Source organism: Trichechus manatus, unplaced genomic scaffold (assembly GCF_000243295.1).
Source record: "Trichechus manatus latirostris isolate Lorelei unplaced genomic scaffold, TriManLat1.0 scaffold00273, whole genome shotgun sequence".
NCBI lineage: Eukaryota > Metazoa > Chordata > Mammalia > Sirenia > Trichechidae > Trichechus > Trichechus manatus.
The window spans coordinates 1050412-1075148 of NW_004444209.1; the positions used below are offsets into that span (position 1 = coordinate 1050412).

The 24737-nt window shown below is 45.8% G+C and overlaps 3 protein-coding genes across 4 annotated transcripts in view; 1 reads left to right on the forward strand and 2 right to left on the reverse strand.

The window, feature by feature from the left end:
* The window catches only part of NDRG2 (NDRG family member 2), a 9446-nt gene extending 4913 nt beyond the window's left edge, over nt 1-4533 (forward strand). Inside the window, exons 8-16 of one of the 2 annotated variants that reach the window (XM_004389990.1) lie at nt 237-323; nt 559-615; nt 792-895; nt 2115-2159; nt 2452-2503; nt 2769-2816; nt 3068-3103; nt 3268-3319; nt 3562-4533. In XM_004389990.1, the coding sequence (XP_004390047.1) occupies nt 237-323; nt 559-615; nt 792-895; nt 2115-2159; nt 2452-2503; nt 2769-2816; nt 3068-3103; nt 3268-3319; nt 3562-3728 (648 nt within the window). In that variant the 3' untranslated portion in view covers nt 3729-4533. Of the gene's footprint in view, nt 1-236; nt 324-558; nt 616-791; nt 896-2114; nt 2160-2451; nt 2504-2768; nt 2817-2883; nt 2965-3067; nt 3104-3267; nt 3320-3561 lie in introns of those variants that run through there. The other variant, XM_023724997.1, reaches the window with a different exon arrangement.
* A 7632-nt stretch (nt 4534-12165) lies between these two features.
* Nucleotides 12166-14684, reverse strand: SLC39A2 (solute carrier family 39 member 2). Its single transcript, XM_004389995.2, has 4 exons — nt 14454-14684; nt 14172-14302; nt 13880-13930; nt 12166-13450 (listed from the first exon to the last, which is right to left on the reverse strand). The coding sequence occupies exons 1-4, from the start codon at nt 14566-14568 to the stop codon at nt 12818-12820; spliced, it is 930 nt and encodes a 309-aa protein (XP_004390052.1). The 5' UTR covers nt 14569-14684; the 3' UTR covers nt 12166-12817.
* Nucleotides 14685-15750: 1066 nt separating this feature from the next.
* Nucleotides 15751-21670, reverse strand: METTL17 (methyltransferase like 17). Its single transcript, XM_004390011.2, has 14 exons — nt 21584-21670; nt 21288-21441; nt 21068-21202; nt 19945-20026; nt 19602-19683; nt 19199-19272; nt 18669-18763; nt 18220-18290; nt 17920-18027; nt 17602-17670; nt 16880-16930; nt 16553-16648; nt 16152-16336; nt 15751-16077 (listed from the first exon to the last, which is right to left on the reverse strand). The coding sequence occupies exons 1-14, from the start codon at nt 21662-21664 to the stop codon at nt 15969-15971; spliced, it is 1392 nt and encodes a 463-aa protein (XP_004390068.1). The 5' UTR covers nt 21665-21670; the 3' UTR covers nt 15751-15968.
* Between the last annotated feature and the right edge of the window lie 3067 nt (nt 21671-24737).

Below are 24737 nucleotides of genomic sequence, written 5' to 3' on the forward strand. Positions count from 1 at the left end.
ATTAAAAAAATAAAAATAAATGAAAACTCCCAGAAGAGAGAAAGGAGAGTTCAGGGCCCGTGGTGGACTGATGAGAATGATGAGAAGAGTATTGTTTACTACTGTGTGTTTGAGGAGGGGAAGCGGGTGTGAGGGAGGGGAGGCTGCTCTTAGAGAAGTCCAAGAGTGGGTGGAGCTCAGCGAGGAAGGGGATTAGGCCATGCCCTATTTCTGATTTCCCTTCTTTCTGTCCTCAGCTTACCCACCCAGACACAGTTGAGGGCCTTGTCCTCATCAACATTGATCCCAATGCTAAGGGTTGGATGGACTGGGCAGCCCACAAGGTTTGGAGGGGCCTGTGTGCTGAAATCTAGGGTGGGGTTTCCCTTTGTATGGGTCCAGTTAAGCTTCATCAGCATAACTGAATAGCCTCTGAAGTTCAAGGAGGAAAGGAGGGGGTAATGGGGCAGGGAAGTGAAGCTGTGTCATTGGACCCACCAAGAGGAGGCTAGTGGCTCTGTCTGGGTTTCCTCTTCCCATAATGCCCTGAGTCATGTCTCACCTGCCCTTTCCTCACAGCTAACTGGCCTCACCTCTTCCGCTCCGGAGATGATCCTTGGACATCTCTTCAGCCAGGTAAGTAGCTGTGGAAGCTGGAGGCAGTAGAGGGGACAAGCAGGGACTTGAATCTTGTGGCGACTGCCCTAGGTGGGGGACAGGATCTGAGCAAGGAAGAAGGCTTGCTTCCTCTCATCCAGTATCTGTGGACTTCTCTTCTTATCCCTAATTTTCCTCCCTCTTCTCTGCTTCAGGAAGAGCTGTCTGGAAATTCTGAGTTGGTACAAAAGTATAGGAATATTGTTGTGCATGCACCCAACCTGGAGAATATTGAACTGTACTGGAACAGCTACAACAAGTGAGTGGGCAGTGTGCGGCATGCGTGTCAGAACGATGTAGAAGCAGTGACTGGGGCCACAGGGAGGCACAGAAGAGAGGAAAGTCTGGGAAACATGCGATGTACAAGGAAGGTAGGATTTAGTACGTAGCTGGGGCAGCTCCAGGGTAGATCCAGCGGGAAGACTTGTGAGGAGCAAGCCCCTTTCTCCTGTTTATCTGTTCTGGATTTTTTGGATTCCCAGAAGTAAGATTTCATTTCCTTATGCTTTTACAACCCTTTTGCTACCCTCTGATCAGGATCTGGGGCACAAGTGAGTACAGGGGTCATGCTTGGGGTCTGCCTGCCACCTTTCCCTTCGGTTCTCACTATTTTTTGTGCTTTAAGTGAAAGTTTACAATTCAAGTTAGTCTCTCATACAAAAATTTCTACATATATTGTTATGTGACCCTAGTTGCTCTCCCTATACTGTGACAGCACACTCCTCCTTTCCTCCCCAGATTTCTTGTGTCCATTCAACCAGCTCCTGACCCTCTCTGCCTTCTCATCTCACTTCCAGACAGAAGCTGCTTATTTAGCCTCATGTATCTACTTAGCACACTCTTCACGAGTATCATTTTATGTCCCATGGTCCGGTCTAATCTTTGTCTGAAGAGTTGGCCTCGGCAATGGTTTTAGTTTTGGACTAACAGAGAGTCCGGGGGCCATGTCTTCCAGGGTCCCTCCAGTCTCAGTCAAACGATTAAGTCTGATGTTTTTAGTAGAATTTGAGTTCTGCAGCCCACTTTTCTTCTGCTCTGTCGGGGACTCTCTGTTGTGTTCACCGTCAGGGTGGTCATTGGTGGTAGCCAGGCACAATCGAGTTCTGGTCTCAGGCTTATGAAGTCTCTGGTTTATGTGGCCCTTTTTGTCTCTTGGGCTAATACTTTCCTTGTGTCTTTGGTATTATTCATTCTCCTTTACTCCAGGTGGGTTCGGACCAATTGATGCATCTTAGATGGCTGCTCACTAGCTTTTAAGACCCAGATGCCACTCACCAAAGTAGGATGCAGAACATTTTCTTAATAAACTTTGTTATGCCAGTTGACCTAGATGTCCCCTGAATTGGTTCTCACTTTTAATCACCAATATTGGACTACTGTTTTGGGGAAGAAGAGACTCTCATGGGGAAGACAGCTTACATTTCAATGGATAGCATTGCCTGCCTAAAATTCCTACTCCTCTTTTAACCCCTCTCTAGCCGCCGAGACCTGAACTTGGAGCGCAGAGGTGATATCACCCTCAGGTAAGACTTTAAGAGATAAAACTATGCCCCATTCCCTGGATCTTCCCTAGGTATTTATACCATTAGAAGAAAGAGAGTCTTTTGCCAGGGAATTTCCTTGTCATCTCCCACCCCATCCTGTTTAGCATATCACCACCCCTAGGTGTCCCCACTTTAAACTTTGGTGGGGTCAGTAGGATTCAGAAGACTGTTTCCTCTTTGGAGCAGACATTTTTCCAGCTGCTGTTCTGGGAAGAGGTGGGTGAGGGAGTGCCAGGGGCTCACTGCCTCCTCCCCAACACTGTGCCTCCAGGTGCCCTGTGCTGCTGGTGGTAGGAGACCAAGCACCTCATGAAGATGCAGTGGTCAGTAGGGAAGTTTAGGGTGGTTGAGGGAGGGCCAGAGTCCTTAGCATGGTATCAGAGGGTTATCTTGCCAAGGGGCAAGCTCTGTTTGGGACAGAAAGAGTAACTTCGGGTAATTAAGAGTTTGATTACTGGTGGGTGGGGTCAGGGTATGGGTAAGGGGCTGGCTGGTAGGAAAGGGACTGGAGTCTGGGTCCCTGGGTCCCTTCAATGGGAGGGGCAGAGGGAGTGTGACCTCATTCATTCAGCCTCATACTTACTCTAGGTGGAATGTAACTCAAAACTGGACCCCACCCAGACCTCTTTCCTCAAGGTCAGTAGTCCTGCTCCGCGCCCAGCTTGACTCCTGCCCTGGGTCCTCAGCCTTATATCCTTTCTAGATTCAGCTTCTAGGCCTCCAGGGCCCTGCTTGGGAGCAAGTGGGATGACTGAAGAAAAAAACAAACAAACAAAACTCAAGGGGCTGGAGAGGAAGCTAGGGAAGAGAGACCCCGTCCTACCCCTGTGCATGGCTCCTTTCTTTACGCATGTGTCATTCTTTCTGGTTGGCTCTCTTCTGAACAGATGGCTGACTCCGGAGGTCAGCCCCAGTTGACTCAGGTGAGTATCCCTGCCTTCCATGGGGTGGGGAGGTGGGATAGGATATTAGTGGCATGGAACTCTGCCCTTTGCCTCACACCCTATGCCCACATGTGCCATTACCTTGGGCTCCAGCTCAACTTCTAACCTCATCCCACTGACTCCCTCTCATCATGCTTCCACAGCCAGGCAAGCTGACCGAAGCCTTCAAGTACTTCCTGCAAGGCATGGGCTATAGTGAGTATGGGGTTCAGGGGCCATCATGAGGACAAGGGATTACTGCAGAGGAGGAGGGACGGGAACTGAGGGATTGGAACATTTTAGGCTGATTCCTGGACTCACTACCATCTGCCAAGTAAAGTTCATGGACTCCTTGGCCCTAGTTACAACTCTCATCTCCACCCAAGCACCTACTCTGAGTTGCCAGGCTCCTTCCCCATCTCCTTTCTGACTGCCTAGTTATCCTTCTGTCTCCGCAGTGGCTTCTTCCTGTATGACTCGCCTGTCCCGGTCTCGCACCACCTCCCTGACCAGTGCAGCATCCATTGATGGCAACCGCTCCCGTTCTCGAACCCTGTCCCAGAGCAGCGAGTCTGGGACTCTCCCTTCAGGGCCTCCGGGTCACACCATGGAGGTCTCCTGTTGAATGGCCCTTGCTGCCCTGGTGTGGGACCCAGCCCTCACCTCCCTCAGCACTAACCTGGGAGGCACATAAGGGCACTGGGCCAGAGTGAGCAAGGGAAGATGGGCAGATCACATGGGGAGACAACCTTGATCTTTGAGTGCTACCCTAACCTTGACCTCTAACCTGTGATTCCTCCCAGCTCCTGGGAGAGATGCCCTAATATCTGTTACAGACCCAGACCCCTAAATTACTCTCCTCCTCCAATTTGGTATAAGGTGGAAAGGGCATGCGTCCCCTCTCCCTGTTCTAGGTGTCCTTAGATGAGGGATAAGAGGCTGTTGTAGTTGTCCATGGTGCCTCCATCAGACTCTTCCTACTTATCTCATATTTGCAAGGGGGAGGGGACTTGGGTCTGGGGCTCCATTCACCAAAGCTGATATGGCTTCTCATTATGGGCCTGAATGAATGTGTGTCAGGGGGAGGCTTGCTAGTGGCCCTCAGGATGTGACAGGAACATCCAGTGTATGAAAAGGAAGATGGAATAGGAGGTAGTGGGTAAAGAACGAGTATGGGGGAAGGACTGGAGCTAGGGCAATAAAAAGGGGCCTGGGGCCATTTGGCTGCACTAACTTTGGTAGCTGTCAGTGTGTGTCTAGCGTGGGATGGGGGAAGGAGCCAAGCTTGAGCCAGGCTGCTTGGGGCTTGGCATAGGGGTAGGAAGGGCTGCCCTGGGGCTCTGACCACACCGTGATACGTGTGGAGGGTGCCCTCCTGTCTCCCACAACTCCTGCTGTAATAATAAACTGTAGAGGAATCAGCACTGTTATCCTTTGTCTGGGTATACCTGCATCATGCCTCTTTCCCTCGTTTCTCTCTGTCCAATTCTCCCATTCTCTTCTCAAAGGGACATAAGCCATGAGAGAGGGCTGAAATAGCATAGACACTTCATAAAATGTGACCACTTAAGTCACGGGCCCCAGTTCCAATAGAACGGTATTGTTCTTGGGCTTGATAACCAATATTTTCAGGCTCAGGAGAGAGGGGTCGTTTAGATCTTAGATGACTTCCTTAACAGTTATGAATCTTTGAGAAATGCCATAGGATTTCAGAGATACCACCAACATCATGATCTTAAAGAAGGAAATACAGAAAACTGACTAAAGTGCCAAAGGATGTCTTGTGGCCCATCTTCTTGCAGGACCCTTGCCTTGGGGTCATCTAAACTCCATTTAGATGGGTTCAGCATAGTCCATAGATCAGGGCTCATGCAGTTGCTATAGGGTTATGCCGCTCATAGTTCACCCCAATCTGAAGACTCTTTCAGGGGGGAGGGTCACAGCAAAAAGGAGGATTTCTTCTTGGGAACTTCTGCTCCCCTAGGGGATCCAAGAGATCTGAGAGCTCATTAGACTATGTGGTTCTCTTGAGAAGCTTTTCAAAAAATATGAACAGTTATCTTCAAGAGGACTTAGGTATTTTGCAACTGTTGCAGGCTGATTCTTGGTCTCTTGAAGTACAAAAGTAAAAATGAGAAGGCACTTTGTAGCATCATTGGCAAGAGTACTGTGGATGGAATATTACTAAGGTCATTTGCCAGATTGCTTTATAGAAATCACACAGGCAATTATACCCTTTCTTCAATGAGACTGAGCTGAGGACCAGTGCAGCTGGATGTCTAGTGTTGACACACTGGCCAGAAGCGGGGCATGAAATACGTTCTTGAGTCTTGAACATTCACCACTCTCTCCGGTAGGACCAAGCCTATTTTAAATGTAGTAGGCCAGGAGCCCTGGTGGCGCAGTGGTTAAGTGTTCGGCTGCTAACCAAAAAGGGCAGCAGTTGGAATCCACTCGCTGCTCCTTGGAAACCCTATGGAGCAGTTCTACTCTGCTATAGGGTCAGTATGAGTCAGAATCGACTCCAAGGCAGTGGGGTTTTTTTTTTTTTTTTTTTTTAGGCCAGAGTCATAATGGTGGCAGGGTGATGGGTGACTATAGGGTTATGGAGCTATTGGATGGTTGCCTAAACCAGAGTGCCACACACAGGACAGGCAGCAAAGAGTGCTTAAATACCACACTAAAGACAAGGCATAATTGGAATCACTGGGATCAACTAGCTCCTAGGAAAAACATGAGGAAAAGGCAAAGAGCTACAAAATTTATAGGCAATAGCTGCTGTTGTGCATTATGGAAGGGAAGGCAGCTCTTGTCTCCACATTTGCCTACACATAGCAGAGTAATCTTCAGAAATGGGAGCACATTACATTATGTGTACTTATGTGAATGTGTGTACATTTATCACATAGGTGGGTGTGTGAGGTGGGTGGTGATCGTGGGTATCTCCCCTACAGATGTCTCTGCATAAGAAATCCAAGAGTGAGAGAGAGAGATGCCTTCTGCTGGGAGCAAGGGCGAGGGGGCTTACTGTCCTTGACTGACCTCCCTTTGTTGGTCCTAGACACTCTAGTTTAGCCCATGGGGACACAGTGCCCCCCTGTGGTTGGCATGGAGGAAATTTCTCCAGTTCCTAGTTCCATAACTAAGTTTCCCCAGTCCTGCAGCCTCTTTGTTTTTTGTGGTTTTGTGCAGTAGCTGTATGGGGAGGTCACAATGTCATGGCCTGCTGCCCCTGCCCATTCTCAGGATCAGAACTCAGAGGCTCCGAAGAGGGAGTTTGTGGTTGGCTTTATAGAAGCTGAACCACAAACTCATTAATTTTTGTCTCTGCTTTAAGACTTAGGATTCCTGTTTCTCTCTTCTCCTCATTCTTAAGGAATGTAGATGCTTCCCAGACTTCAGGGACAATCAAGTCTGAAAGAGGGCTCAATGGGAAGAATGCAGTGAGAAGAACCTGTGGTTTCAGTTTGAAAACTCTGGGTTGCATGAAGAGATTTTAAGGGGTAATTCTCGGAAGGTACTTGCAAAACAGTGATGCTGCAGCAAGAAGGATCGATGTTAACATTAGAGAGGACTATCTCATGGTTAGGAGTCCCTCTTGGGTGGTGCGCATGGTTAACCTGCTCACCTACTAATTGAAAGAGGCATCACTGAAGAAAGGTCTGGTGATACACTTCTGAAAAATCATCCATTGAAAACCCTATAGAGTACAGTTCTACTGACACACATTGGAACTGGAATTGACTCCATGTCAATTGGTTGGTTTCTAGTGCTTAGGGGAAATGCAGGAGTGGGAGACACTGCCTTTCTAGAGATATCTTAGGACTAATTGGGAAGTGAGAGTTCTGACAAGAGGCCCAGGGAGAAGAAGTGAAGGTAAATGGTACCCAAACAAAAAAATAAAAATAAAAAGCAAACCTGTTGCATTGAGTCAATTCCAACTCATAGAGACCCTATAGGACGGAGTAGAACTGCCCCATAGGGTTTCCAAGGAGCAGCTGGTGGATTTGAACTGCCAGCCTTTTGGTTAGCAGCCATAGCTCTCGATGTAATTTGTTTGCAGTCTCTTTTGTCACTAACATCAGAATTTTCTCAAAATTGGATACATAGTAAAAGTAGAATGCATTCTGTATTTGACATTCAACAAATCCAAAGCTAGTAACTGAGAACAAAATTAAAATAAAAAAAAAATTCCACCCCTGGCATGTTTAAACATCTGCAGGCCTGGGGCCTGCGGTGCACAATCCCTGTCTGCAGCCCTTTTGCTTCACCTTTGCTAGTGGCAATGTGCGCCTACCCCAGACACTAGGGGGAATGAGCACGTGTCTGGCTGGTTGCCAGACTCACACATATCAGCCCACTCAAATTCTGGCAGCCATTCCTTGTACTCTATCAGACCTGAGCCAGGAGCAAAGGGAATGTTTCCTATGGTAAGGCAGGCAAGACACTCCAAAACTGCCCTTTAGGGGATGTGCGAAGTGGCAGGAATTCTCTCACAAGAGAGTCTGGAGTGCCTTGGTTTTTCTTCCTGCCTCTATCTTGTCCTCAGGTGTTGACCTCTGGCTGACTTCCCGCCCTGCTCTGGGATAGTCCCCAAAATCTGGTTTGTCTTTGACGCTATCCCCACCACTCCATCCCCTTTCTTCACAAATTGTCATCCTACAACTGCAATATCCAAATCAAACCCTCAGTTTGTAAGCAAAGGGAAGATGGAGGGAGTTCCAAAGGTGGACTTCAGAGAACAATTTCTTGGTGGCACAAATGGAAAGCTGGCTCCTGGTCAGTTGGAGGTCTCCATCTGGTTTTTTCCTGTTTAGATATAAAAAATGCTTGAGTGAGAAAGAAGAATGAGTGGTGGGGAAGGGGGACTGGGATTGAGAAGCCTTGACAATTTTTCCGCATAAATTCTCATGACTATTTCAGCTAGCTTCCCTTCCTATCCTTTTTCCCCTTCTGCATATCCTCTGTTGTATTTTTCTTTCTTAACTTTCGTTATTCAAGCTGCCTTCATTTACAACCTATCTCTCCCTGAGTCCAGGCCCGCTCCTGAGTTGGCTTCTAGTCACCACACCCAGCTATCTCAGCTCCCCCTCCTGGCCTTTGGTTTTTATGCCTGTTCATATTCCAGCCTTCTTGTTTCAATCCCACTCAGAAATCACACTCATCTTTTGCTCCCTTATAGCCTCTGGGTCCTTGCTGTGGAGTCACATCTTTAGAAAATGATCAGAAGATTGTTTCCTTTTCCTGATCCTGAGTTTCTCCCCATCTTTATTGTTTCCACGGAGCCATTCTCTAGCCTATTACGGCTTTTGGTACAATATAGTTCAAACTAAAGCTAGTTCTGGTCCTGGTTGGTAAGAATCCTGGGGACGCGAAAGGAAATGAGCTGGGAAGGAAACTATTTATGGCTGAAAGCAGAGAAGGCTAATGCAAGGGCCCCTGGGCAGGAGGAAGGCAAAAAGTGCATGACTCATCCATGTTTGAAATATTCCAACCTTCACGTCATTCATGTCCAATGCTGATAGAATCAGTGACCCAAAATCACAGTGAAGAGCCCTGACAGCCTCATGTATTTCTCCTTAAGTCTCCTTTTAACAGTCATACAAATGCTTTGTACTAGATATAGCTCTCCAGCTTCCATATAATCATGTCCCTTCCAAAGTTCCAGCAAGATCACTTAAGTTGAAAGCACAAGAGGATGGATTGTATGTCTTGTTTGCCCCTCTAGAGCTCTCTATTCTGCCCTGTGCCCCATGAGGCTGACCAGCCTGCAGTGCACCAGCAGACATTTTTGTCCTCTGGCTTCTGTCCGGGTTTGGCCAGTAAGAGACATTGGCAGTAGGTCCCTGAGTAGGAGACTGAGGTTATTCTCCTGGCTCCTCCTTGTCAGGTCCCTGCAGCTTGGTTGCTTCCCTCTACTAAAGGCCACAGTTTTTTATTTTTTTAGTAACAGCTTTATTGAGATAAAATTCACATAGTGTACAATCCACCCATATAAATTGTACAATTCAATTTTTTTTATTCACAGATATGTGAAACTATCACTACAATTTTAGAACATTTTCATCACTTCATAAATAAAACTGTACCTATTAGCTATCACTGCAGATATTCCCCCATCCCTAAGCAACCACTAATCCACTCTCTGTCTCTATAAATTTGCCTATTCTGTACATTTCATGGAGTCCCGGTGGGACAATGGTTAAGAGCTTGGCTGCTAACCAAGATGTCGGCAGTTTGAATCCACCGGCTGCTCCTTGGGAACACTATGGGGCAGTTCTACTCTGTCCTCTAGGGTTGCTATGAGTCAGAATTGACTCAGTGGCAACGGGTTTGGTTTTCAGTTTTGTTACATTCATAAATGCAGTCATATACTATATGGTCTTTTGTAATTGGCTTCTTTCACTCAGCATAATGTTTTCAAGATTCATCCACGTTGTAGCATACTTCATTCCTTTATATGGCAGAATATTCCATTGTATGGATATACCACATTTTATCCATTTACCCGTTAATGGACATTTGGGTTGTTTACACTTTTTGGCTATTGTGAATAGCATTTGCGTACAAGTATTTTCATTTGTTTGAATACCTGTTTTAAATTAAAAAAAAAAATTTTTATTGTGCTGTAGGTGAAGGTTTACAAATTAGTTTCACATTCAATAGTTTATACTCAAATTGTTCCGTGACATTGGTTACAATCCCTGAAATGTGTCAGCCATCTTCCCATTACCAACCTGAGTGCCCCAGTTCTATTTGTCTGGTTTTCCTGCCCCTTCCTGCCTTCTCATCTTTGCTTTTGGGCAGATGTTGCCCTTTTGGTCTCATATAGATGATTGTTCTAAGGATCACTTTCCTCATGGGTGTTATTGTTTATTTTATAGGCCTACTTATAATTTGGATGAAAGGTGATCTCCAGAAATGGCTTCAGTTCCAAGTCAGAAGGATGTCTAAGGGTCATAGCCTCAGGGGTTCCTCCAGTCTGTCTTGGACTAGTAAATCTGGTCTTTTTTTATGAATTTGAATTTTGTTCTACATTTTTTTCCCACTCTGATTTGGACCTTCTATTGTGATCCTGGTCAGAGGTAGCTGGGCACCATCTAGTTCTTCTGGTCTCAGGCTAGTGGAGGTCCTGTGGTTCCTGTGGTCCATTAGTTCTTTGGACTAATTGTTTCCTTGAGTCTTTGGTTTTCTTCACTCTCCTTTGCTCCGGATGGAAAGAGACCAATAGTTTTATCTTAGACGGCCATCTGCAAGCTTTTAAGACCCTGGTGGTAGGATGTAGAACGTTGTCTTTATGAACTATGTTATGCCAATTGACCTAGATGTTCCCCGAACCTATGGTCCTTAGCCTTCAAGCCGAGTAACACAGTCCCATGAGGTGTTTGGTTATGTCTAGGATGTTTCCATGACTGTGCCCCCTGTGTACTCTGTTATATATATGAATATACATGCAGCACATACAGATAGGTACGTAGAAATATCCACAGCCAAACCTATATGTGCCCACACCTATTTAGCACGCATATCTACCTATGTATCCACTCATTAATTATTGTTATTACTGTTGTTGCAGGATTGTCTGTTACAGTATTTACCATCATTGCCTTTTATTCTTACATACCTCTCAGTATCTTCCCATGCCTTGGTCATGCTATGCTGACTTCCCCCTTATCGTGTACTTCATTTCCCTTCTCCAAAGTTAACGTGTGTCTACTCTCTAGTTAGTGATTTTCCCTCCCTCCCTCTCCCACCCCTGGTAACCATAAAAGACTGTTCCTATGTGTAAACCTTTTCCCAAAGGCCACAGCTCTTACCCATTCATGTCCCTGGTTTCTGATAACTGCTCCCTTCTCTTCAGCCCAGGGATGGGAACAGAATTGTTATTATCCAGTCAGAGTACTGCACCATCATTTGCTGCTTTCTCCAAACCCTGCCCACAACTTACTAAGCACTCCATTTGTTCAACTTGCCTCAATTATCTGCTATCTGCTTCCTACTAGGACCCTAACATACATAATGGGAAGATGGGAGGGGTGGTAGGGTAAAAGTAAGGAAGAAAAGAATATATATAACGAGCTTGTCTTAGAGAAATGTGGGTTTGAAGCCAAGCTAGCTATATGATCAAGTTATTTAACTTTTCTGAATGCCAATTTCCCCAAACCTACTATGGTGATAGTATCTACCTGGTGGAGTTGTGAAGGTGAGATAATATATGTGAAAGCAACAGCACAGTGCCTGGCACAGCAGGTGCTCAATGTGGAAATTATATTATTACTACATACTAGGCACAGTTCTGAGTGTATTACGTTACTACATTTAGTGCTGAAGGAGAAACAGAATAGATGGTGCTTCAGGGGAATTATTTCCTGTGCTAGACACTTTTTTTTTTTTTTTGCCTGAAGCTTACTTTATCACTGATCCCTGGGTGTGCAGGCTGTGCTTGTGAGGAAGCTTTTCTTTCTTACATTGTGAGGAGGGGAACAGGATGGACAGGAGATATAGACTAAGAATGAAACTCGGGAGACCTTGTCCATGCTAAGGAATCTTGGGCTTCAACACTGAAAGTATCAAAACGGGTAAACTGGTGAGCGTGAATGAGTTCATAGGGTACACTTTCTCTTTCCCCTATCTCTCCACCAAGTCTGAGATACTCTTTCATCTTATGGGTCTGAGGCTGGGCAACACTCATCCTACTCCCCCTCAATTCTAGACAATCTGCTTTTGTATTTGTCCTTAACAGTTTGTAAGAGAACCAACAAACTGTAGGGGTAACTTGCATTGAAAGACAAGTGGTGTAATGGGGAGGGGCCAGAGGCACAGTGGCAGGCCTGGGGGCAGGGCAGGCAGAAAGTTGTGGCAGAGGCAACTAATCACCCAAGGCATTTATCTGGCGCCTCTCCCCTTCTCCAAACACACTGCTTCTTAATCCCCCAGCACAAGGCAGCCGGCAGGAGACAGAGGCTCCGAGAAGAGCAATAATGTCCCTGAGGCCACAAAGGGCTCAGTGTGAAAAATAGGAACCAGATGGAAATAACCTCCATTTAGCCTGATCTCAAGATTCTGTTGGGCATGTGCTGGGGTTTGACAATAGGTACTGAGAATGCAGTGGGCATGGTTAGTGTAGGAAGAAATTAAAATCTGCATGCTTCCTATTTTTAAAGCCTACTTTCACTCTAAGTGCTGGAACTCTGACTTAGTTTCTTAACACCTGTGGGTAAGGTGGGGGGGGGTTGTTGGAATTTCAGCAATGCACCAATGTCTGGGGAGCATGGCCTTTAACTATGGTAGTATGGCTAGGGGTCCTGATTTCAGAAGAAAATACCATACCCAATACTTGCCCTTCCCACACCCTACTCTAGACCAGGCAGCTTCTAGGCAACCAGGAGAAATGAAGTGCAGCATGGTTGAAGGGGAAGGACCTTTTATTACCACAGCGGCATAAACGCGACAAGAGTCAAATCTGGAGTGACGGTCTTTATACCAATTCTCCAATTTATAGGCACTCAACCTAAATATCCTTTTCTCAATCCTCGGTGAGAAATGGGATCTCATGTAGGGAAAAGCTGGGGTCTAGTCCATGGGGACGATGCCTAGTGAATGCCACTTAGTCTCACTGAAGAAACAGGTGAGGGCCAAAGCCATTTGCGGGGGTTCTCCTGGAAGTAGGCAGGTCATCCTAGATAGGTCCATCAGAAAAGTTAAGAATCTCTCTCATGCCCACAAAGCAATAAATGCCATGAAGGCGAAACCAGCGGCTACACAGCCCCACTTGGCCACAGGGGCCTCAGAAGCAGCTAATTCCTGGGGCAGAATTTCTAGGAAGGTGACATACAGGAAGGTGCCAGCTGCCACCCCCTCTAACATTGCCTGGGCTAAGCCCCACCCTTCTTCAGGGTCCCCTCCAGTCACAGCCAGCCCTAGAGCTAGGCCCAGGGGGGACATGAGAGCTAATGCCAGTATGGAGAACACGGTCAGTCGTGGTTCAGTGCCTATCTGCACCAGCCGCAGTCCTACACCAAACACTATGAGCCCCTTGTGAGCCAGGACAGCAAGACAGAGCTGCAGGGTAGCTGCCACTGTTGGCTGCAGCCCCACAGCTAGACCTTCAAACACGGAGTGAAAGGAGAGTGAGAGCAAGAGGATGACGGCTCGAAGGGGACCCTGTGAGCGTGAGGGTAGAGGTCCATGGCTGTGGAGTCCAAAGGCATGAGTCCCATGCCATTCCTCCTCCTGCACTGCTGATTGTCCAGTAGTCCCAGGGCAGCACTGCAATGCCAGCGACTCCAGAAAGAAGACTAAGAAGAAGCCCAGGGAGATGACGAGCTCTCCGTAGGGATACACCTTCTAGGGACAGAAAGAGAGGCTATGAGATGGGAAAGGAAGGGGAAGATAGTGCACTGGATGGACATGGGATTAGGAGATTGAAGGAAACTGGAAAATATGGTAACAAGACATAAAAAAAGGTGTAGAAATGAAGTCAGGAGTAGATATGGACATACAACAAAAAGAATGCCAGAGGACCTAACAGACACAATATCAATAGGGTCAGAAATATGGAAAATGATGTGAAGCATATCAAAGGATCCAGGAAAGAATGAAAGAGTATAGCAAAGTTCATAAACCCAAAAGGAATCCTTTCTGCTATAATGGCTGAGGTGGGGAACAGAAGGGATTCCTGGTATTCCTCACATACTCCCCTCAAAAGGGTCTGGCCATGAAGGAAGATGCTGGTTCACTTCACTCTTTAGGTAGGGGCTGTTGGGAAATGCTCACCTGAGTTGAATCAGCAGCATCAGAAGAATTTCCTCCATTTTCTGTCCTGTTCTAGGGAGAAAAAAGCAGAAATTAGATGGGATGGAGCAGCTTAGCTTCCTGCCCTGTCCCTTCAACCCCACTGCTTCCCTTAAAGCCCAATCTGAGTTCCTTTCATCATTCCACACAAAAGCTGTCACCTGCCCTGTAGTTCCACTCGCATCCTTGGCTCCATTACCTCTCGCTTTCTTCTCTTGGTTCTGTTCATCATTCTGGTCTCACAGCCCTGCAGTTCAGCATCTCTGCTGCTCACCTGTATTGTGAACCTCTGGAGCTCTGATTCAATTCCCTCCAGGGCTTCAGCGGTCATGTGCATGAACCCTGCACCCAGAAAAACACCCGCAGAAGTGCAGCCCAGGAGGCTGAGGAGCCGGCAGTGACGACCTAATAAAAAGCAGAAGTTACGATCCAACTGGCAACGAGGAGACAAAGGTGGCTGAGGAGGAACAGGAACACTCAAGATCCCCAGCGTGGGGATGGTGAGAGAATCAGAGCAGGGTATCAGGATAGGGTTGAGGTCAGAGTAGGACTATACCTGTGGCTGCATGAATCTGGAACCATTTGAAGCAGATGGGAATAAGGCCACAGACCAGGTTGAGCACCAGCAGGGAAAACAGACAGCCTATTTTTACTCCTTGTAGTGGCTCCATTCCTGGGATGCAGGATAAGCAGAGGTCCCAGGATGACAAATGGAATTATAATCTTTGGAGCAGGACTGGTATCGTAGGTGGTCAAAGCTGAAGTGCCCACTCAGCCCTTAGTTTCAGGAGGCTCTCGGTATAGTTTCTGTTCAGTGTGGCCTCTGCTTGCGCAGCGCTGGATAGCTGACTAGGGCCCTGCTCTGGCTTCCTGCCCTCCCCTACATGGAGGCCCCTCCCCTGCCTCACGCCTTCCTGAGCTTCAAAACCAGCAACTCCAGACTCCCTGGCAGGCACAGCCCAGTGCTGTGTGCGCCTTCTTCTCTGTTTAATGGCTGTGACTAATCCACGGGCTGCAAACAGTGTTAGTTCAGGCCTGGGGCTGGTCTAACCCAAAAATAGGAGTCTATGATGGCTACTTCTCTGCTGTTTTGTGTTGGCAACAATCTGGTCTTGCTTCACTCAGGACATTTGATCCAAGCCTTCCATACCTTCTCCACCCCATCCCAATCCTTATAGGTTGTCATGCTGATACTTGAACTGTACCCTTTCAGAGAGGATTTGGGGCCACCTGGGGGTAATGAGGAGGTGGGGCTGAGGCGGCACAGGAACTACTCCGTGGGAATTAGGTGAGGGGGTTCTCCTTTCCTGTAACCCCAGAAAAATAGCTGCAGGCATGGAAACGTCTAGTGGAAAGTTAAGATTTCTAGTATTACAACACTGATACTATCACAACTTCCGACTGTTCCTCCGTTTCCTGAACTGTAGAAGAGGGACTGAGAGCTTTGAGATAAAGTTGCTCTAGCCCTGAAACTGCAAAGCCTAGAGGAAAACTGAGAAATGAACCAAGTAAATGAAGTCCTGCCTGGGTATACAGGGGTGGAGGTGGGACATTCAGTCCTGACTGGCATCAACTTGAGGGAAATGTATGTGGTGAACTCCATGGTAGATGAGGGGCCTTGGGAAACACAGGAGAGGTAAAAAAAATGGAGGCCATGCAGCTGCTGGTTCCCCTATTCAAGTGGCCTGCAAAACAACCCTGAGACCTGTTGAGCCAGTTCTCAGAGAGCTGGGGGTGGCTACCCCCACTATCCCAGACAGCCTTCCCTGGGAAGTCTTGATCCCTGCCTGATAGAAGCAGCGAAGTTCTTACAGTAGAGGATGAACTTGAGATTTGTGTGGGGGCCTAGCACTGAAAATATGAGGATTCTCTGTTATAAGGCAGGCCAAGATAATGGAACCCTATACCTCTTAAGAATCACAAAATTCATTTCCATTCTTTAAAAAAAATTTATTATTATCAAAACCTCAAACAAACACAGACATGGGAGTACCAGCACTACCACCCTGGATACAAGGAAGCTTCAGCCTTCGCAGGCATGAGAGAAGAAAATACTTGTTACATATCCTTGTCAGCCCTCAGGGGGATCATTTTGAGCAGGGGACGGAGGAAGGTCAGACGGAGTGATCACAGGTAGAAGATCTCCCCAGGAGCTGACCCGGGCACAGCGATACAAATCTCTATGGAAAAGAAATGTCATGCAGGCTGCATGTTCTTGCCACCTCCCACTCATTTTGATCACACACCCCCATACCTGCCATGCCGGCGGGCAGTGATCACAGCATGCTGCATATGCCCATCTGGACAGCACAGGTGACAATGCACATGACGTGGCCGTTTAAGGACAGGCTGAGTGATACGGGGCCAGCGATGAGCCTCCTCTGGAGAGCCCCGGGCAAGGATCACCAGAGAGAACTTTTCCTCCTTTGGCTTCTTGTTCTAAGATAAGGATATAGAAACTAGAGGAAAAAGATATGGGAAAAAACTTCCTGATCCCCATCCCTGCAGTCTTTTTTCTTATTCTATGAATCATACACACGTGTGTCTTAAGATCTCCAGGCTATTCTCCAAATTCTCCAACTCCTCCCACCTGATTCTTTTCTTCCTGCTTTCCAGGCTATTCTCTCCCTGCCCCAATACTCCCAGTGTACATACCATCCAGCTGAAGGGGATGGGATGGTAAGCCTGGGAGAAGCTGCAGGCCAGGGGCTTAGAGGCTGTCAACTGAGGACAAGGAAGTTCATGGGGACACTGTAAACACACATAAAGACAAGAGGTAAGACAAAAGAACCATGGACCATAAAACTGAGAATCTAGTCAAGAGGGCCTAGGGAGAAGAGTATAAGAGCAAGGGGTGGGAGAGCCAAGGGAACCCGAGAGGAAACTGGATAAGTCACAAAGTAGTGGAACAGTGGCTTAGTTTTACTCTCTCTGTTTTCCTGAGTTCAGATCTTTGCATGCAGGGACAGGTAGAATACTCACTGGGGCAAAGACAAAACCAGGTCGAGGGTCCAAAGGTGACTTCTCTTTGCCCTGAAATCAAAGAAACAAAGCTGGGCCTGAGGGATCTAGTCTCATAATTCAATCCCTGTACTCAGTTAATTGAGTACTTCTTTAACATCCAATTCTGATAATTATAAACCATGTCCTTAGAGTTAAGCTGGCTGCTACTCTAATATTCCAAACAAAGAACGTTCTCTTTGTAGCAGGAGAAAGGCAGGGACTTGGCACATAGTATGATGTTCTCCCTTGTCAGCAACCTCCTCTCTCAAAACAATCCCACTTTGGGACAACTGAATTTATGATTATATACTGGCTCACACTGTCCCACAGAAACAAGGTTCTTGGCTTAGCAATGTCATAGATTAGGAGTTGGCAAACTTTTTTAAAGGGCCTGACAGCAAATATCTTAGGCTTGTGGGCTAAGAGGCAAAATCTGTCTCTGTCCCAACTACTCAACTCTGGTATTTGTTGTATAAAAACAATCACAGGAAATAGAGAAATGAATGAACCAGGCTCATATAAAGACAGGTGGCAGGTCACATTTGACCTGCGGGCCCTAGTTTGCCAGCCACTGCCCTACATCATAATGAGGCCAAATTTCCTGAGTCAGCCTTACTAATATACAGCAGTTTCTTCAGTATTCAAGGGAATGCCAGTAAATTGTGACTGATGGGTTGAGGATGAAGGAGAAGGGACCTTACCTTAAGGACCAGGTCCCTGGCATCCATGAGAAGGCGGTGCCCAGCTTTTGTTCCATTCTCCACCAGTATCTGTTCACAAAAGGGGAAAATAAGCAGAAGCCCTGAATTACATGAACGCATTAATGCCAGCAGCTCTGTATGAGCGTTCACAGATGGAATGGGAACTACGTGTAAAACATGGATGGAGTCCCTAAGAGAGGGATATAAAAAAATGGTCAAGAATGAAGACAAGCATGAAGAAGAAGGAAAGGGAAGAAGGAAAGGCATGAAACTTATGAACCTGCTTTGAGCTGAAGAGAAAAAAGGATCTTCACTCACCAGAAAATGACTAGTCTTACGCCACAACGTTTGAACTACTTCAGTGCAGTCAGCCTTGCTGGGCAGCTCACTTAGGGAAAAGGCTGACACCACCACATCAAACTGCACCTGAGGACCAAGACAAGAAGCATGACAGACCCAGACCGCTTCCCATCCATGAGTACAACAAAAGTCTGTCCCCTAAATTTCTTCTACTGCTTTGTTTTATCTTCTAACACTCAACACTGGGTTGGAAAGCTGAGGCCACAGTTCTCCATCTGCCACATTCCACACCTGGCCACCCTAAACACTGCCACTTACCTTGGGTGAGACAGGTAGAAACTGTCTAAAAAAGACACCTGGAACATAAGGCTCCCCAGATTCTGAACCACCTGTGGAGAAAAGGAGAAATGGCAACTATGAGTGTATAAAACTTACTGGCCATAGGTATAAGCTAAGAGTATCCAGATAAGAAACATGGCCCTGAGAATAAGTAAAAACACTAGGTAAGAGATACAATAGGGTAAGCAAATATTAAAAAGGGCAGGGAGAATCTTCGGTTTCGTATACTGTTAATCTTACCCAACCCATCCACAGTACTGCAAAGGCATCTACCACCCTCTGCTTGGTCGTAACACTGGAAGGAGACCAGACTCAACTCAACCTTTTGTCCTCTCCTCTACTTCCCAAGAAAACACCCTTTCTAGTATGCCTTTGCTTTCTTAACTCCCTCAACTTTTGAAGAGCCCTTCCTTATATCTTTTCCTCACCTTTCAGTAGCCTTTCTGCCAAATCCAACATAGCAGCTGAGCTGTCCACACACATATATTCACGTAGACTCTGGCCCCAAGTATTATGAGCAGCCCTAAGATCGCAAAATATAAACCACCAATTCTCATGACAAAGCATCATCCCTACAAGAGACTAAAATAGTTGGAAAAACTAACATGTTATTTTACTTCTCATATAACGCCTTAAAAAAAAGCGTGAGGGGACAGATTTAAAACACTATTTGTAGGCAAAGATTTTTTGATTGAGATGTAAAACCTATGCTCTATATTAATCTTCTTTCCTTTTTTTAATCTTTCTAAACGTGGACCTTTCTCCACTTGACATTTCTTTAAATTTTGGCCCCAATCCACATACCGTCTTCTGCAATGCCTAATCTGAAGGAAGAAACATTCTAATTCCCAACTTTCCTATTTTCCTCCTGGTTTTCTAGTCACTTGATATTGGGGTGGTAGAGCACTGTTCTCTAGAGCTAGAATTGATAGAGAAAGAGCTGAAGAAGGCTACTTACCAGGTCACAGAACCAGTACCCGAACCAAAGTCCATCAAGGTTTGTGGCTGGAACTCTGGAATTCGAGCCCGGATCTGATGAAATATACAATACCCCACAGGAGGGCAAGTATATACTTATTTAGGGCCTTGGTAGATACAAATTAGGGAACCATGAAAGAAAAGGTGAGAGGTGAATATCTTTTGAGATTCAACAGAAATTCTTTGTAGAATATGAAGCTCCTAGAACAGTGGTTCTGAACCTTTCTTGAATCACAGAATCCTTTCAGAGGATAAAGAAAGCCTCTTTAAAAAAAAAAAAAAGGTGCATGCAAAGTTCCAAGAGTCCTTATTCCAGAACACTACTTTATGGATAAAGAAACTGATGGTAAAAGGGTTCAGGTTGGAATCTGAGGGACTTTTACCTCATGGAACGCCCTGGAGACTGCTGCAAAGCCACCATCCAGTCTTGCTGCCATGTACACCAGGCTCAATTTTTCATTGTATCTGCCAGAAAAATCAGAGTCACATTCACTGAGAAAATAACCTCTATCCTATAGTTGCTTTCTAGATTTTTAGGAAATGAAGTCTTTGGAAAGGTCTCTTCTAGCTCAGCTCTTTCATTCCCTGACACAGACAGGTCCTGGGGAATGTTATAACCCAGGTAGCTTTTTTCAAATACTAAATTGATTGTATAATTGTACTTCCTCAACTCTCCATTTAAAGTCAATCTTTTCTTTCTTCTGCAGCCCTTCCAGTTCCCCTTACCTCAGTTCTTGCCAATGGTAGGTAGTTCTGCGCAGGGCACTGAGCACAGCTCCATGAAGTTTCTCCTCTGCCTGAGCTCGGTCTGGGGTGAGAACAAGGACTGGAGGTGAGGACCTAGGGAGAATAGGGCTCAGATGCAATACTTGAATATACTGCCTGCCCATACCCACCTCCATCCCATCCCTTACACACACGGCCAAGGCTTAAGCAAGAAGCCAAACCTAGACAAAACCTTTAAGTAAGAACAACAACTGTAGTGTATCAGATAATCTGTCTCTAACAGTAGTTTATACAACGTAACCAATCCTATCTCACAGGTTTTGTTCTATATTAAAACAAGTGTGGTAAAGATTTAAGAAATAGGATATGGATAATGTTTTGTGGATTTCCTCACTTCCCTGAAATTTAAGATATTGAAGTCTCTAGTGTTCTCATGTGGAGGAAAGGGGCTGGGAAATCGTTTTAGGATCGTGCTCAGTTCAGTTCTATTTAAGCAAATATCTACTGAAGTGTCTACTCTAAGTCAGGTATTGTGGGAAGTGCAGGGAATAAAAATGAATAAAAGGCAGGTCTGTAATACAAAGGAATTCACAATCATGAAAATAACTTGATAAATTATACTTATTCTCCTATCTCTGGAGAGAGTGTCAATACTAGACAGGGGGCCATAAACCAAAAAACCCCAAAATTGTTGCCATCGAGTACATTCTGACTCATACCCACTCTACAGGACAGAGCAGGCCTGCCCCCATAGAGTTTCCAAGAAGCGGCTGGTGGATCTTAGCAGCAGCAGCTCGCTGCAGCTCTTAACCACTGTGCCTTATTTCATATGAATAAAAACTTAAGACGGTCCTAATCCAGTGGACTTGCAAGAAAAAGAAACACAAAGATCTAGACTTTGAGTGGACACTGAAGCACCCTCTGACCCTTACCCAAGCCCCAAAAGCAATCTCTGGTACAATCTACCTTCTCTTAGTAAGGCATCATTGTAATAATTACTGTGGTCAGAAAGTCAAATAATAAATTGCAGTACCTCCTTGAGAAATGGTGAAATTATTTTTTGCTCGTTACTTCCTACTGGTATTTCAATTTGGCCTACTCTTTAAGCACTCTTAAGCCCTACCTGGGTTTTCTAGGAATTTTTTCTCAAGATGCATCGCTCGTCTTTGCAATTCCTCGGGCTCCACAGGCAAATGTCGGCTCCACAGATAATTGGTCAGTGCTTGCACCTGCTTCTCCACATTGGATACCGAGCTCTCTATGAGTCAAAGATGAAAAGCGAAATCACTTGCATGCGGGGCCTGTCCCTGCTTCTTTTCGAGCCTCCCTTTCCCGTTAGTTACCCAGCAGCAGTAACTGCGCAGCATTAGCCAGTGCCTGGGGCAGCCGCACGTGCGGTAGCTGCAGGATGCCGGGATGCTGGCGATGGGGCTTCTTCTCCAGAAAATCGGACTTGTTATCCACCTGGGACATGCCGGGCACGAGGATGGCGAGCGCCTGCAGGTCGGGAAAGAAGAGCTGATAGCGGTGAAGAAGGGAAGGCTGCCGGCGCTTGCTACCGGAGAACGCTCCTCCTCAGAGCGGATCTGTTCTCTAAACGTCCAGGGCCTCTCCGAGAGCAGGGAAAGTGGGCGCTCACCCGGGACTGGGGAACTACTCCACGGCCACGACGCCATCCGCCTAATGTCAGAAGGTACTTCAGTCCGCTTGCAGCCACCATGAATCCGGAGGCGAACCGGAAACGGAAATGCAGGTGCCTGTGACCCTTAGTGCCATATCACTGCGGCGGCGGAATTTCGGCCCCAGACAGTATCAGCCAATGAGAAGAGCGAGTGCTTGATGGTAGCCAATAAACGATCTATATGTAAATCACCTTGGGGCGGAAACCTTGCGTGGACAGGACTTGGGAGCCCGGTCAGACGAAACTAGCAGAAAGCGTAGCTGACTCGGGGCTGAGTTGGGACTGGTCGCCCAGGGGAGTTGGGGGTGCGGGACAGGAGCTGGGCCTTTGTGGGCCAGAAGCGTGCCACCTGCGAAGAGTATTCCTGGGTCGCGTGACTACCTGTGTTCCTTTCTTTTTTCTTTGGAGAGCGCTTCTGAGTCTTGGGTTTTTTCCGCCGTGTGAAAAAGTGATAATGCATTAACGGAAAAATGAGAAAAGAAAAACTAGATGTAGGTGACCAAAGATAACAAATTAATAGTTAATAGATTTAATGTTTATTTTGTTAATTTCTCTTCCAATTAAACCGGTCCTCTTAGATAAATAACACTTATTGAGACCATCCAAGTGCTAGATGCTGTGATAAGCACATAACATCTCATTTAGTCCCTACCTGGAGGTAGATTCTGTTCTTAGCCTCATTTTACAGTTGAAAGTAGGGTTATGCCAAAGATCACAAAGCTTATTAGATGACAGCTAGATTTAAACCTACGAAGCCTAGTACAGCATATTGTTGGTACTTGGAATGCAACGTTAACATGTAATATTAAAAAGAACTCACTGTGCTGTGGATGCTTGATTCCTATAGAAACACAGTAGTCAACTCAGGTACATCCATAATCTTTTGGGTTAGAAATCTGGTGACAGGGTGGGCAGAAGCACTGCCTTCTCAAAAACTGCAAGAATTCTTAGGTAATAATTATGGAATAAAATATGAGAAACTATATCAGTTGAAGAGTTAAACGTCTGATATGCATTTCGGTCATTAAGTTTTGATTCTAATAAAGGGGCCCTTTTCTTTATAACCTGAATACTCTGGAAGGAGATAAGGGCTGCTTAACGAAGCTGTACAAATGCTCCACTCACTGCTCTCCTCCCTTCACTTTCTCTTTGGTATTTTCCCCCATCGCCCCATATTGATTTCCATTGCCACACTTAGCCTCATCTCTTGAGGTACTTTGCTTTTACTTCAAATTGCTGGCTTAAGCATTCGCAAAATAAAATCTTTGTCACTAAAGGTCAGCGGTAGTATAAGACTGACCTTGTTATTTTTGTCTTAGGGAGGTGGCAGGACATTGTGATAAGGTGCTTGGCTTCTGAAGTCTGGCAGTCTGAATTTGAATTTTAGAGTAGTAAGATAATAACAGTTGCTACCTCACAGAGCTGTTGACGTGAGGATTAAATGAGGTAATGTCTGGCCTAAAGTAAATAATCAGTAAGTTTATGCTATTATTGTTATCCCACCACCCTTCTATCACTGTGATGGCTTGTGTATTGCTGTAACGCTGGAAGCTATGCCACTGGTATTTCAAATACTAGCAGGGTCGCCCATGGTGGACAGGTTTCAGCAGAACTGCCAGACTATGACCAAGAAGAAAGGCCTGGTGATCTACTTCAGAAAATTAGCCAATGAAGAAAACCTTATGGATCATAGCATCGTCCAGCTTGCTTGCTTTGGACACATCATCAGGAGGGATCAGTTGCTAGAGGAGGACATCGCATTTGATGAAGTAGAGGACAAATGAGGGTGAGGGAGACCCTCAGTGAGATGGATTGGCTACAATAGCTGTGATGATGGACTTGAACATGCTGGTGATCATGAGGATGACGCAGGACAGGGCAATGTTTCATTCTGTTGTACATAAAGTGGCCATGAGTCAGAGTCAACTCTATGGCAGCTCTCTATGAATCTATTATTGTTATCATACATTTTTTCAGAATTTGAAGAGACGTATGATGTTATTATTTTTATTATGAGTTCGTGTCTTGTTATAAAGGCAAATTTGAAACAAGATAGTTTAGGGCCAAGTAGAACTGAGCCCTGAAGAGAAAGGAGGAGGAGATCCTGATAGTGCCTATAAATGTCCCTCCTACTTTTCTTGCCAAACTGTCAACATAGATGTGGCTTCCTTTATTCTGACACTGGCCTAAAGTAGAAGGAAGGGGTTGAGATTATTCCTTTCCTTCAGTAATCCAACATCTCAAAAGCTGATTTAGATTTAAATTTATGTGTCCTTGTTCTTAATTCAAAGTATTGTTCACAAAAACAAAACGAAACAAAAACCCCACACCAACCTCCTCACAAATCAAAGATGTCCTTAAGGTAGCTAAAATAGTGAGCACAAATCTTTGTACATTGAAAATATTTGATCAATTTGTGTTGAAAGAGTGACCATTCTGTGTTTCCATGCTTGGGAAAGTTCAGCAAAATAGCAAGATTGAAAACCTGTGTCTAATCATTGCATAGAGCAGCTGGGTGATCCTTTTGACATAAATGAAGCTACGTCATCACTCCACCTAAAAAACCTTTCAATAGCTTGCCATCTTACTTGGGGTAAAATCTAAAGTCTTTATAGTTGTCTCCAAGGCCCTACATGATCTAGTCCTTTTGAGCTTATTTACTATCTGTTTAAGTGTTCCTGAGTGGTGCAAACAGTTTGTGCTAGAGGATTAACCTAAAGATTGGCAGTTCAAACCCACCCAGTAGTGCCATGGAAGAAAGTCCTGGTGATCTGCTTCTGTAAAGATACAGCTGAGAAAACCCTATGGAGCAGTTCTACTCTGTAATACATGGGGTCGCCATGAGTCAGAATTAACTGGACGGCAATCCCTTTTTTCTGGGTCCTCACAGCTCCAGGCATATGGGCTTCTTTGTTCCCCAAACGTTACAAGCATTTTCCCACTTTAGGCCTTTGTGCTTGCTCTTCTCTTTGCCTAGAATGCTTCTCTCCCTCACATCCTCAAGGTGGCCTCTCTTGTTTCCTTCAGGCCTCTGTTCAAATGTCACCTTATAAAAGAGGCCCTCGCTGGCTACCCTGACTCCCAACTCCTGCATTCCTTTCCATGATGTCCT